Consider the following 14931-nt stretch of genomic DNA (forward strand, 5'->3'; position numbering starts at 1 on the left):
GGATCTTGAAATGCTTCTTACAGAACCACTTCTTAGTTGCCCTAGCTGTGTGTTTCAGGTCATTGTCATGCTGGAAGACCCAGCCACAACCCATCTTCAATGCTCTTGCTGAGGGAAGGAGGTTGTTGGCCAAAATCTTGCGATACATTACCCCATCCATCCTCCCTTCCATATGGTGCAGTTGTCCTGTCCCCTTTGCAGAAAAGCACCCCCAAAGTATGATGTTTTCCCCACCATGCTTCACCATTGGTCATTGGAAAACTTTAAATCTGACTGGACATGTGCTGATGTGAGTAGAGGGACCATGCGTGCCCTGCAGGATTTTAACCCATGACGTAGTAGTGTGTTACTAACAGTAATGTTTGATCCTGTGATCCTAACTCTCTTCAATCCTCCCGTATAGTTCTGGGCTGGTTTCTGACCTTTTTGAGAATCATCCTTACCCCAAGAAAACAAGACCTTGCATGAAGCCCCAGACTGAGGAAGATTGGCAGTCATGTTGTGCTTTCTCCATTTTCTAATAATTTTGTCAACAGCTATTGACTTCTCGGTAAGCTGCTTGCCTATTGTCCTGTAGACCATACCAGGCTTATGCAGGTCTACAATTTTGACTCTGGTGTCCTTGACAGCTCTTTGGTCTTGGCCATGATGGAGAGGTGGGAATTTGATTGATTGAGTGTGTGGACAGGTGTTTTTTTATACAGGTAATGAGTTCAAATAGGTGCAAGTAATACATATAATGAGTGCAGAGTAGGAGGGCTTCTGAAAGAAAAACTAACAGGTCTGTGAGAGCTAGAATTCTTGCTGGTTGGAAAGTGATCAAATACATATTTCATGCAATAAAATGCAATTTAATTATTTAAAAGTCATACAATGTGATTTTTTGTTTTTTTTAGATTCTGTCTCTAACAGTTGAAGTGTACCTACGATAAAAATTACAAACCTCTCCATTCTTTGTAGGTGGGAAAACTTGCTAAATTGGCAGTGTATCAAATACTTATTTTCCCCAAGGTACATAGAATAAATATAAAGACAATTGGAAACCCCATATAACTATATTTCTACACAAGTATGAGAGCTCTGGCATTAAATATCACGATTAATTTTATTATTTTGCACATTTATTAACACAAAAACAACAATCTTTCAGAATTAAAATAAATACTATATTGTTGGCACAATATTAGGAATACATTAACAAAAGAGCAAACTGCCCTAAAATTAAATATTTATAAATTACTAGTATCCATTCTTTTTGTGCAGTGTCCTTGTATTTCACTTCCACCGGTGAGTGCATCTTTCTTATTCTTCCCTTTTCACTCGTTATTTCCTTGCTCATTTTTTTTCCTTAAAATGAAAAAAGTTTTACTTAGTAAAATAGATTACAGAAAGGAACAAAACACTTTTTAATTGTACTTGATAAAGTATATAAATACATAATGTCCTTGTGTAAAAAAGTGACTCGCGGGTTGCTCGTAAAATACCATGGCCCTAATTCATCATTGCCGTTGCACCAGTTTTTTTTGTCTAGTTTTGTGTGTTTTATGCCTTTTTTGTTTGCACCCAATTCATTATTCTTTTTTTGTCTTTTTTAAAGTCTATTTTATATGTGCTTGCCAGTTTTTTTTATTTTTCCTGCTTTGTGGGTAGATTCTAGCAATTCCAAATGTTTTTGGCTAAGTCACCAAATGAGATTTTTTTAAAAGTTTCTAAATTTTGGTGCACCTCTACACCATTGCCTCCCAAACTTATTTTCTATACTTAAATAAAAAAGTTGTATCTATTCTGTAAAAGTTGTGACTTTTTTAGGTTAAATATTTGCAAAAATGGTAAGTGACAGGTAAAAAGCCAATTTTTTACTTTGCTCCAAATGTATGCACCGTGTGCGTCATTTTGATGAATTTGGTGCAGTAAATGTCATTGAATACGACCAGTCAAAAATAGAGATGTGACTTTAAAAGAATACAAATGATGAATCGGCGTCTATGTAGTGTGACTTGTGTGTTACTTCTGTTGTGGTGGAGTCTAGGAGGTAAAGCGATCTAGAAGAAGCACTGATGACAGAAGCCAAGGGGGCAGAAGTGGAGATGTTAAAATCTTTATTCACGATGCGTTTCGACAGCAGGTAGCCGTCTTTTTCATAACTTCTATTGTGGTAGATGACTAGATGTCCCAGACAGCACTCCATAAACTTCAAAAAATTGCAAACTTAGGCCTCATTCATACGTCTGTGAATCATGTACATGTCCTACCTATGATTTTCACAGACAGAACGCATGCCCGTTACATTCTATGGGATTGTTCACATATCCTTGTTATTTTGCTGACGATGTGTGTGGAAAAAAAATCACAGAGACAAGTCCATTTTTGATCAGTTCATGGATCAAAATTACCCATACAAGTCATGGATCCATGTGCTGTGCATGACTAACATTGCAATGGATAGGAGAAGCTTTGCAAATTTTTCTTTGCTTGGATCAGTCAAAATTACTCATGAAACACGTGATAATAAAAACTGACACATAGATGAAAATAAAACCATTTTTTTGTGTATGTGAAAAATCACAGATGTCTGACTGAGGTCGAAAGTTGCAGCTTTCCGAAAAATAATTAAAATATAAAAAGCAAACCTACCTGATTTCCTTTATTTTTGCATTCACCCAGGGAAGGCCAGGAGTGGAGCAGATAATGTCTCCTTTATTGGTGATGAATCTAAATGAAGAACATATTGTTACTGATTTATTGTCTAATCTAATCTATTTATCTATGCAAACAATACAGCTGTCTAATTGGTTTTGAGATCTAAAATAACACGTTATTTAAAGGTGGAAATTCCATTTATGATTATTTCAATCCTAAATGTATGTCTACAAATTCCCTATTGTTCCCTCCTGATTGATGTCATTTGTGGGGGCTGGTCTCTGCTCGACAAGTTTTCACCTTACAATGTGCACTGACAGTGCACTTTCTTGCTGACTTGTCACTTCTCATCAGAGCAGGAGAGGGAGTGCACTGTCACTGTGCATTAAAAAGAATATTGTACAGTGGCAAGGTTCTACTGAGCATACATAAGAATTGAGAACCGATGCATGCTCAGTAGAGCAATGACGAGCCCATCCATTGAAACTGACATCACTGATGAAGTTTCGATTGAGTATACCAGCATGCACTGGGGGTTCTTAAAGGGAACCTGTCACCCCGAAAATCGCGGGCGAGGTAAGCCCACCGGCATCAGGGGCTTATCTACAGCATTCTGTAATGCTGTAGATAAGCCCCCGATGTTACCTGAAAGAGGAAAAAAAGATGTTATATTATACTCACCCAGGGGCGGTCCCGCTGCTGGTCAGGTCGGATGGGCGTCTCCGGTCCGCTGCGGCGCCTCCCATCTTCTTTCCATGACGTCCTCTTCTGATCTTCAGCCACAGCTCTGGCGCAGGCGTACTTTGTCTGCCCTGTTGAGGGCACAACAAAGTACTGCAGTGCGCAGGCTCCGGAAAGGTCAGAGAGGCCCGGTGCCTGCGCACTGCAGTACTTGGCTCTGCCCTCAACAGGGCAGACAAAGTACGCCTGCGCCGGAGCCGTGGCTGAAGATCCGAAGAGGACGTCATGGAAAGAAGATGGGAGGCGCCGCAGCGGACCAGAGACACCCATCCGACCTGACCAGCAGCGGGACCGCCCCTGGGTGAGTATAATCTAACGTCTTTTTTTCCTCTTTCAGGTAACATCGGGGGCTTATCTACAGCATTACAGAATGCTGTAGATAAGCCCCTGATGACGGTGGGCTTACCTCGCCCGCGATTTTCGGGGTGACAGGTTCCCTTTAAACAAGGCATCATCAATCAGGAAGTAGATAAAAAAAATAAAAATAAAGCTATTGGAGTGTAATGAGAGAACAATAGGGACTTTTTAATTAAAGTATATTAGAAAAGAGATTAGATAATTACATTAAATAGATAGAGATGTAGGATTAAAATACATTTTTTGTTTTACAAAAGTCATTAAAAGATAATCCACAATAGAACCCTTTCCGCTCTCCCTTTACTGGATTTGATAGCTTGTACTGACCAGTACGTTCCGTCATTACCGAGAAATTAGCGGTATAATTGATATGCAACTGAGGCGGCTGATTAACTACTTTTAGATCTAAAGCTACTTTGGATCCGACTCTATTCCCCACTCAACGTCGTCTCCTTTCGCTTGACTGAAATCACACAGCATAGAGATTATAAGCCATGCAGGAGGAGGCAGCGCTGAGCAGGGAATAGAGCTGGAGTGACAGAGGCTTCTGTCTCATTTGCATATCAATTCAAACGCTGATTCTTGAGTAATACAGGAATGGACTGGCCATGTAAAGATCTTCCTGGATTACATATAAATAGTTGGGGGGGAGGGTTGGTAAACTCCAAAGCATATTTGAATTTCTACCAGTTCATTCAGATGAATGGAACAGTTTGCAGGAATGTCCACCATCAGTGAAGTCAACCTTATTTTGACAGCTTTGTAAGAGGAGAACCTGGTTTAGTTAGGTCCATCCAACCACCCTTACTGCTGTGTTATGACAGATGTACTTTCTATATTATCAGCATGTGTGCATGATGATATTACTGTACATATGTTACTATGAAGAATTAAAGTATGAAATAAATAATGATTGGTAATTTAACTTTAGCTTGTATATCATTAACTTTTCTTAAATATGTTTTTTTTACAATACTCACATCACTGCATGAACACATGGAAGATCTTCTTTTTGGATGATGAAATTTTCAATTACATCTCTAGGTTTGCCTCTCGAGACCTTGGTACAGCAGGAACTAAATTTGCCTGTGTATTAAAATATGAACAGAGGGAGAAATTTTGATTAGTTACTGGAGATTATTGGCAATAATTCATATAAAAAGTCAATGGCTTCCAACAAATATGGCGATCAAATATGGTGATCAACTAACTGACATGCAGAGCCTATACCATGATCCACACATTGTTCCTACAAATTAGGTAATACTTACGCTACCAAACTAACTCGTTAGTAAAGAAGAATATCCATTATTTGTGAGAAGCAGAAACCAGAGTGGGATCAACTGTAACGTTCTAGGGATTCAGTAATGTTCATAGGAATATAGTTGCATTGATTGGAAAAACATATCTTCATCCAAGGCTGTGACAATTAATCTATTATCTCCTATATCAAATCATAAAGTCTTGTAAAACCTGGACAGTTTTCATAATAACCCTACTTACCGATGGAAGTTTCGCACATTACGCATGTGGCCAGCAGGGCTAAGCACAGCAGTAATCTCATGGTGCACATCTTCAGGGGTTCTTGCTCTCCCGTATGTAGTGTCCTCAGTCTTCCACGATGAGCAGCTGTGCGGTGTGATGTTCACTTGATAGCACCATCCTTTTAAGACTTGTAAAGAGGAACTTCATGAGACAAAAAGGAAATGATCTAATTTTTTTCTACGTATCAGTGTCATCAGCAAATTCAGGTGACATATGTTTAATGACAAATCATTTTTTTAACAAAATTAAGGTGTAAAAGTAATCATTTCAGCATCTAATTTACAAATCAATATCCATTGTTATAATTAACTATTTCATATGACTATTTCATTGGGTTCCGCAAATGCCTGTTAGGCTCACCTGGTGATTTGGATTAATGAAGCCGCAGATCAGGGTGGACACATGGACCCAAGTAGCTGGAGGGCTCGTGAAGTAGTGAGGACATTAAATCACATAACGAGGAGGGCAGATGACTAGAGAAAAGGCAAGTCCTTGGCAGCACATAGAAGACATCAGAGGAACCACAGACATGTTGCAAGGATGGATACACAATGTGAACTCAGCCCATTAACAGTTCATTAGCTTACATCAAATTATGGGTTAATCCAGAAGGTGTATGAAATTCATAAAACCGTGAATTTAAGGAAATTCAAAGGATTCACTCATCTCTAGTTGGTTCCACCACTTGAGCACTGTTATCAGGGCACAATTCTAAATCAGCACTGCAGCCTATTCATTCTTTAGAGCAATGCGGGGTCCCAGTGTTCAAACTCAACTGATTAATAGTAGTGATAGCATGTCCGAGGAATATGCGCCACTTTATCGGATAAGAATCACCCTTTAAGAATTACATAAATAGAACTATAATTCCCATTTATGTTTATTGGTTTATTCGTAAATCAAAGATAATATGAAACTTGATGCATATTTCACACCTTATTACAACTTCTCATGTAGGAAATTGCAGGGAATCACACATTTTCAACCATTTATTCAATTGTTTTCAGAGCAACATTATATTGCACAATGCTGGGCATATCAGTCAACTGTCAAGGTCTCAACGCTGGTCTACTTCCTCCGCCATTTGCTCTTTCTGCTCTCATAAGTGTTGCGTTACAATGGTAGCCCAGTGTGCACCTCTAATGTAATGTTCCTAGGCCCTTTAAGGTTGACACAGCTACACACTGCTTGAGTAGGCAGATAGTGGTTCACTGCTAAGAAGCTGACACCCTAATTACCTTCCAGACTTATCCAGCCCTCCTACTACTGGTTCTGCTTCAGTTTATATTGTCTGCCAATCTTATTCTGCTGGTTCATGGCACTGTCCATTCTCTCATCCCTGCTTCTTCAAGGTATGTGCACACCTCAGGACTTCTTGCAGAAATTTTCCTGACAAAAACCGGACATTTCTGCCAGAAATCCGCATGCGTTTTTTCATGCGTTTTTTTACGTGTTTTTCATGCCTTTTTGGTGCGTTTTTTGTGCGTTTTTTTCCAAATGCATAGAATAGCGGGAAAAATGCAGAAAATTAATGAACATGCTGCTTTTTTTTACCACGATGTGTTTTTCATGGAAAAAACGCATCATGTGCACAAAACATGCAGAATGCATTCTAAATGATAGGATGCATAATGCATGCATTTTTAATGAGTTTTTATAGCATTTTTATCGCAAAAAAAACATGAAAAAACGCAAAAAAAACTGAACGTGTGCGCATACCCCCAAAGTACTTGTTTGTCTGTCTGGCTGTGCCATTCCAAGGTGATGTCTGCACTTTCAGCTCTATTGTGTCAGAGTGTTTGTCTGTCAGTCCATCTCTCCAGCTCAAAGGTGTTGTCCTTCATATCCAGATCTATTGTTTCATGTGTTCCATCTGCCATCCTTCATATCCAGCTGTTGTTCCAAATGCTTTCCAGAATATCCAGCTCTACGATTCCTCACTCATCTACATGCCATTCAGCCTATTCACAACCTAAATCAATGCCTCCTATCCTTACTTCACTCCATGACCTACAGCTTTACAAAACCACCTCATCAGGCTCATGCTGTTATTCACATCAGTCACTTCAGTGAGTTACAGTTTGGAATGTAAGAGGAAACAGAGGAGGAACCTCATGCTAACACATTAAATTCAGGATGCCAGTGCTGCTCTATTCCAAGGGCATACTCACTACTGAGGCATACCATATGGCTGAATACTGATCCTTTAAAAAAATTCACTAATTAGTTCAAGTTTATGAAACTTGAAACACTTGTCTTAGGTGGTTATGAATGGTTGCACCAGGCTGCTCCTGAAAGTTGTTTTTTTTAATTTTTGCTATAGTACCCCAGGAGAAGCATTAGTCCCCACGCTGCCAGCATACAGTAATGAGAGACTCGAGAGGGAGTTCACTGTATGAAGCTGCAGTATGAAGCAACAGGGTGTGTTTTAACTAATAAGAACTTAAAGCCACATGACTTTCAACATCTTTGGATGAAAATTGCAAACCATTGCCCTTTTTAGAAAGAGCAATGAATTGGGATAAACGGCCCAATGGATGTTCAGGTTCTTCAGGTTTGGCTGAACTGTAGTTCAAAGTTCAGGTCGGCATTCAAACTTAACCATGAACTTGACCCCAAAGCCAAACCCAATGCAAGTCAATGGAGACCCAAACATCGGTACTTTAAAATGGCTGTAAAATAGTCATAGCAAGGGCTAAGGGGCTGCAAAAGGAAGCTAAATGGGGCTAAGAGCAAGACAATACTTGACATGTCTGTGAAAACTCCAGAAGTGCCCACAGCCTAAGAGTTTGTTGATTGGCTACGCTGCATCCTTTCAACAAATTTTATTCAGCATTTGAACTCAAACAGTAAACCAGACTTCCGGTAAAAAGAAGTCCTTGTTCGGGGGTTCGGTACCAGGCAATAGGTGTCCGGTACAAACCCCAAACCTTTCAGTTTCAGTTCGTTCATCCTTAGCCATGAATGGAAAATCAGGAAAAACAATGCCTTTTCTGCTATTTCTAAACTGAAAGTTGTAATTATTAATTTGTTGAATAACTTTATTACCATACATTATTACGGTCGGAAACCTGGATGTTTGGGTCCGCCAGGTTCGGTCAAACAGTTACAAAAAGTAACACATGCACATGCACTTCCTAGTGAAGTCCGTGTTCGGTGTCTGTGCCCGAACAGTAGGTGTTCGGTATGAACTGTTTCCGGTTCGCCCATCTCTATTATGCCATACACAAAAAAAGTCAGCTAAATCTAAGTCATCTAACCAAGTTTTGCAAGATTGCTCAGCAATTATATGTAATACTAGCTGAAGAGCCCGGCGTTGCCTGGGCATAGTAAATATCTGTGGTTAGTTATAGCACCTCACTTCTCTTATTTTCCCATCACGCCTCTCATTTTCCCAATCACATCTTTCATTTCCCCCTCATATCTCTCATTTTCTCCCTTACACCTCTCATTTTCTCCCTCACTCCTCTCATTCCCCCCTAACACTCGTCATTTCGACCTCACATCTGTCATTTTCCGATCACTCCACTATTTTCCCTCACTCCTCTCATTTTGCACTCACACCTTTTCATTTTCACCTCAGTATATACATGTTGGTCATCTCCCTTATATATAGTATACACCTGTATGTCATCTCCTGTATATAGTATATACCTGTATGTCATCTCCCCTGCATATATAATATACCTGCTGTGTGTCATCTCCCCTGTATATAGTATATACCTGTATGTCATCTCCTTCTATATATAGTATATACCTGTATGTCATCTCCTTCTATATATAGTATATACCTGTATGTCATCTCCTCCTGTATATAGTATATACCTGTGTGTCATCTCCCCTGTATATAGTATATATCTGTGTGTCATCTCCTCCTGTATAAAGTATGCGCGTGACGAGTTTTGAGTGGCGACTTTTGTGTTTCGACTTTTATGTGGCGAGGTTGGTGTATTTGTGGTGAAATGTGTGCTGAGGGTAATATGTGTTCAAGCACATGGTAGTGTGTGGCGCATTTTGTGTGTGTTCATATCCCCGTGTGTGGTGAGTATCCCATGTCGGGGCCCCACCTTAGCAACTGTACGGTATATACTCTTTGGCGCCATCGCTCTCATTCTTTAAGTCCCCCTTGTTCACATCTGGCAGCTGTCAATTTGCCTCCTACACTTTTCCTTTCATTTTTTCCCATTATGTAGATAGGGGCAAAATTGTTTAGTGAATTGGAAAGCGTGGGGTTAAAATTTCACCTCACAACGTAGCCTATGACGCTCTCAGGGTCCAGACGTGTGACTGTGCAAAATTTTGTTTCTGTAGCTGCGACGCCTCCAACACTTTTCCTTTCACTTTTTTCCCCATTATGTAGATAGGGGCAAAATTGTTTGGTGAATTGGAAAGCGCGGGGTTAAAATTTCACCTCACAACGTAGCCTATGACGCTCTCAGGGTCCAGACGTGTGACTGTGCAAAATTTTGTTGCTTCCAACACTTTTCCTTTCACTTTTTTCCCCATTATGTAGATAGGGGCAAAATTGTTTGGTGAATTGGAACGCGCAGGGTTAAAATTTCGCCTCACAACATAGCCTATGATGCTCTCGGGGTCCAGACGTGTGACTGTGCAAAATTTTGTGTCTGTAGCTGCGACGGTGCAGATGCCAATCCCGGACATACACACACACACATACATACACACATTCAGCTTTATATAGTAGATGTTTATGGGTCCTTCCCTCTCCTCACACCCAGGTCAAACATATTGAAGTATGTGTTTATTGCGAAGTTGAGAGAAATGGCAATCAGCCAATCACGCACTTAGTCATTTCATATGTATGACCAGGTTTACAAGGATTTGATGCCAACTTGTCATGATAATTGATTACAATCATGGCAACAACTCTATGGGTTTTCCTTTCTTCTCATAGTTTTCAGGGCAGCACAATTTTAAAAGAAAAAAGTAAGATGGGCATGATAGCTTTAGGAAAAAAAAATGTTCCAAAATATAGCAATGTGTTGCGTGTATTTATTCATAGTTACATAGTTATATCGGTAGAAAAAAGACTCAGGTCCATCAAGTTCAACCTTTCTCAGCCAATTATACATTCTGTATCGCCACAATATCATTATTCCACAATGCCCTTTTCAAAAGCTGTTATGGTGTCTGCCATTACTAGCCCTTGTGGTTGGGTATTCCACAGTCTGACTGCTCTAACTGTAAAGATCCCTTTCCTATTTAGCTGCCGGATTCCTTAAAGGATTTTGATGTCATTGTAGATTGAGCCCATATACAATATATGGACTTGTTTACTTTAGTTTCTGTCAACATATTAGGCATTTTTGGTCATATGTTGTTACAAGGATGTACATGTAATAATAGTAATATATATTTTTACATTCAATTTTTTCTTAATTTATACATGTTGGTTTGTCAGATGCATATATGTGATTTTGCCATAATATTGGTTGTTCTGGAAATGGTCAGTATAAGTGTAGGTTTGTAAATTAAGATTGACTAAACCCATTGCGTTCTGAAATAATATGGCATAGAAGAAAGAGGCTACTTAAGACAACTGGTTTCCTCTGTATGATACCTCCTGAAAAAGGTTGTGAAACACACATCAGGGTGCCAATGAGGATGTTGCATGAAATATGATGACTAGAGGCATTTTCAGTTATTAGGATCAGATATTAGAGAATAGGAAGAAAATACATAGAAGGTTTGAAACAGTTGATGTGGTTTTGAGGTGAATAAGCTTAACAAATCCACAATAAAAAAAGAAATGAAAACATACCCATACTGTCAGGTATTAACTCAGGGTAAAGATATTTTTAGGGAGAGCAGCAGAAAAAAATATTTTGGAACCAGACTATTCCTTTACATTAAGTAGAGTTAGCTGGAAGAGGAAAGCCACTTTAAAACAATATATATATACTATGAAATGTCTACTTTAAACGCATCATACAAAGAGAGCAATCACTGGAGAAGGACATCATGGTCGGAAGAATGGAAGAATCAAAGTGAATTGGAAGACCAGCAACCCGATGGCTTGATACTATCAAGATAATGTCTGAGAAGATCCTGGTGGACCTATCTGGGCTTACACAAGATTCTACAGATCGTATATCCATCAAGTTGGCTCAAGATGGAGCCGAAGGTTGAAAAAGAAAAAAATATAAGGTTTAATATAGCAAATTGTCCATTGTCCAGAATAAAATGATGCAATTTTCAGAAATGGACATCTGGCAAAGTTTAATTTCAATGGAAAATCTTCCGTTTTGAAAAATAGGAGATTTTTTGGAATGCAGATGTGAAACTGTCATATGTTCAGTTCAGTTTCTTACCACAGGAGATCCGGCTACAGGATGATGTATCTATTTATAAAAAAATGTAAATGTGACTTCCTAATGACTACTTTTCAGTCCTCAGAGATAATGCATTATATGTGAAACTTGCTGATTTCAGCTCAAACCATTTCATTTATCATAAATACCAAAGATTTGTGAATTAGTTTGAAGAAGTGGCACTTGAAACTTATGAATGAAGTAAATTCTGCAAATTTGTTTCTAAGAAATTAAAGCATTACAAATCTATTACCCAGAAACTTCAACATAGAAATATCTGCAAAGAAACAATACTGCACAGCCAGTTTTATTATAATTGACATACACTTGCGACTAGCCTTGTAAAGTTATACAACTATCCAATAAAACAACTAGTATAGAGGTTATAACATTTAATTACGGTTGGTCTTGTATCCACCTGAAACATCCCATTTCTCACCTTTAATTTTCATAACGGAGCTACATTTTGCTCTTTGTTGGCCAACATGAGTGGCGCACCTATGGGGATGTCCAATGGTTATAGTCTATTATGCAGTTCGGTCCTGGATAGACAGAAATTTTTGTATAATTTCAAAACAAATTGTTAAACTATAAGGTTTAGCACAGGAGAAGTCATCATAAAGGTCTGAAGCCAGTAGAGAAGAGAAGAAATAGATTAATTTCTCTCAAATTAGATGTCACCTCTTAATGATAAGTTATATACCATATATACTTGAGTATAAGCCGAGATTTTCAGCCCATTTTTTTAGGCTGAAAGTGCCCCTTTCGGCTTATACTCGAGTCATTGTCCCAGGGGGTCAGCGGAGAGGGGGAGTGGCAGGAGTGGCGGCTGTCACATCATACTCACCCCTTCCTGATGCGGTCTCTGCACCTCCCTGCTATCCCAGATGGTCTCCAGCGCCGGCAGCTCTTCCTGTGCTCAGCGGTCATTAAAGTAATGAATATGGACGCGACCCCACTTCCATAGGCGTGGAGTGCATATTCATTACTTTAATGAGCGGTACCATGTGACCACTCAGCACTGGAAGGATCTGCAGGCCCTGGGACGAAGCAGGGAAGCGCAGAGACCAAGCTCGGAGGGTGAGTATGACAGGGGAGGGTGAGCAATGTGATATTCACTTGTCCACGTTCCACCGCTGGGCTGTGTCTTCGGTGTCCTCTGGCTGTGACATTCAGGTAGAGGGTGCGATGACATGTTTAGTGCGTGCCCTCTGAAAAGTTACTGCAGGGACCCGGAAGACACAGCGGCATGCGGCAGTGGAACAGGGACAGGTGAATATTGCAAGTGACAGGGGCCTAAGCAAGCGGCGACACTGGCACCTGGCCCCCAGTAACAAGAGGTGAGTATGTCATTTCTTTTAATGGCAACGGCTTATTATTCTTTGGAGCATCTTATGGGGCCATCAACCTTTATGGAGCAGCATATGGGGCATATTATTCTATGGAGCATCTTATGGGGCCATTGCTACCCTTTGTGCAGCATTATATGAGGCATATTATTATATGGAACATCTTAAGGGGCCATCATTAACCTTTTATGCAGCATTATATAGGGCATATTTTAATATGGAGCATCTTATGGGGTCATTATTAACCTTTGGGCAGCATTATATGGGGCGTATCTTTGAATGGAGCATCTTATGGGGCCCATCATGAACTTTATGGGGCAATTATATGGGGCTCCTGGTTCAATATGGATATTCAAAAACATTTAACCTACTGATGTCTCAATTAATTTTACTTTTATTGGTATCTATTTTTATTTTTGAAATTTACCCGTAGCTGCTGCATTTCCCACCCTAGGTTTATACTTGAGTCAGTAAGTTTTCCCAGTTTTTTGTAGAAAAATTAGGGGTCTCGGCTTATACTTAGGTCAGCTTATACGCGAGTATATACGGTAGCTTCTGCATTATTTTATATGCTGCCATGGCATCTCTAAAAAGGTTCATTTGATGCTAGATTAGATCTACACAAAATATTGCCTCACCCCGAGAATGAACACATGACCTTTTGGTGCAGATGGACTAGCATCTTCATAATTTTTAGTAGCTATCAGATTACCTGGTATGGCATGGCCAATCAGGAAGACTATCACAGCCTGTTTAAAAAAAGCAAAATCTACAAATGCAGTAGTCATTTTAGGGTGAATCTGGATAGTGAGAGGATGGACTTAGCCATAAATGTAGTGAGAGAAAGCCATAAAACACTGAAAACTTTACACAATGTGTAACAGCACAGCAATGAAGAAGATTAGTGTGGTAGGAAAAGAAAATACAGATTTGATGGATCGGAAGAGGAATAGAAGAGCAGATTAAGGCTGCCGTCACACGGTCAGTATTTGGTCAGTATTTTACATCAGTATTTGTAAGCCAAAACCAGGAGTGGAACAATTAGAGGAAAAGTATAATAGAAACATATGCACCACTTCTGCATTTATCATTCACTCCTGGTTTTGGCTTACAAATACTGATGTAAAATACTGACCAAATACTGATAGTGTGACCACAGCCTAAGCCTGTGTGGTAAAGCTGCTGCTTCTTGTTTTATGAGGTTATAGTGCTGCTGCAATTTATTCACATTTTATTTTTGTTTTTTTAGAATAAAGCAACCAACATTGATGAAAGAAAAAAAAATTAACATGTGTGTTTTGCAACCAGTGTTTTTTTTCCCCATCATTTATTGTGCCACACACCTATCCCAGGTCCGGGCTCTGCTCCTTTTGCCTCAGCCTGCTACCCTCTGTTCTGCTCCATGTCAAGTTTTGCAGATGGCCCAACGTGTGACACCATCACCCTAGGCCTTTAAAGGCCCACTAGAACACACACCTGTGTCTTTGGATCGTTATCATAGACTTTAGTGTTTTACTCATCTCACCCTTTGCACACTGAGTTAACCTGCTTCTATTCCCCTTTACCCAATGACATGGCTGCAATCATCCTGCTGCTCCCAAGACTCTTGAGAGGGTCTCACCTTCACCCCCACATCTCATCCTGACAGTTGCACTAATGCTCAGAAGCCATTAAAGTTCCCATGAAGCGGTGCCATAAGTGAGTACACTGGGGTTCAGCTATGAACTTTGGTGAAATTTCTCACGGGAGCTCAGCGTTAAACAATAACGCCCATGTCAATGTAAGCCGGGTGACGAGGAGAGCGGTCACTGATGTGACTGCTCTCCAAATCATTCAAAAATCCTGGTAAATTCTGGATAAACTTCCCTTTGGGCTGACTGCAAACTTTTGACCTTGGTCACAGTAGCTGGCTCACGCTGTCATCTGACAGCATGGGAACCGCAACTGTCTGACCAGTGGTAAGCTTA

At 39.8% G+C, this 14931-nt stretch overlaps 1 protein-coding gene across 1 annotated transcript; it reads right to left on the minus strand.

Moving 5' to 3' along the window:
- Positions 1 to 969: 969 nt before the first annotated feature.
- LOC138680916 (C-C motif chemokine 24-like) lies at positions 970 to 5372 on the minus strand. The gene is made up of 4 exons (XM_069768126.1): positions 5242 to 5372; positions 4719 to 4824; positions 2635 to 2712; positions 970 to 1347 (listed from the first exon to the last, which is right to left on the minus strand). Exons 1-4 carry the CDS (start codon positions 5309 to 5311, stop codon positions 1317 to 1319), a joined length of 285 nt encoding a protein of 94 aa, XP_069624227.1. The 5' UTR covers positions 5312 to 5372; the 3' UTR covers positions 970 to 1316.
- Between the last annotated feature and the right edge of the window lie 9559 nt (positions 5373 to 14931).

This window comes from Ranitomeya imitator, chromosome 5 (assembly GCF_032444005.1).
Source record: "Ranitomeya imitator isolate aRanImi1 chromosome 5, aRanImi1.pri, whole genome shotgun sequence".
NCBI classification, from domain to species: Eukaryota; Metazoa; Chordata; class Amphibia; order Anura; family Dendrobatidae; genus Ranitomeya; species Ranitomeya imitator.

Bases quoted from the DNA above. Each gene is read 5' to 3' on its own strand.
- LOC138680916 (XM_069768126.1), bottom strand. From the start codon at position 5,311: ATGTGCACCATGAGATTACTGCTGTGCTTAGCCCTGCTGGCCACATGC. The intron at 2,713-4,718 runs GTGAGTATTGTA...TTCTTCATTTAG, and splicing joins CCATGTGTTCATGCAGTGAT to ATTCATCACCAATAAAGGAG. The intron at 1,348-2,634 runs GTAGGTTTGCTT...TTTCATTTTAAG, and splicing joins GCAAAAATAAAGGAAATCAG to GAAAAAAAATGAGCAAGGAA.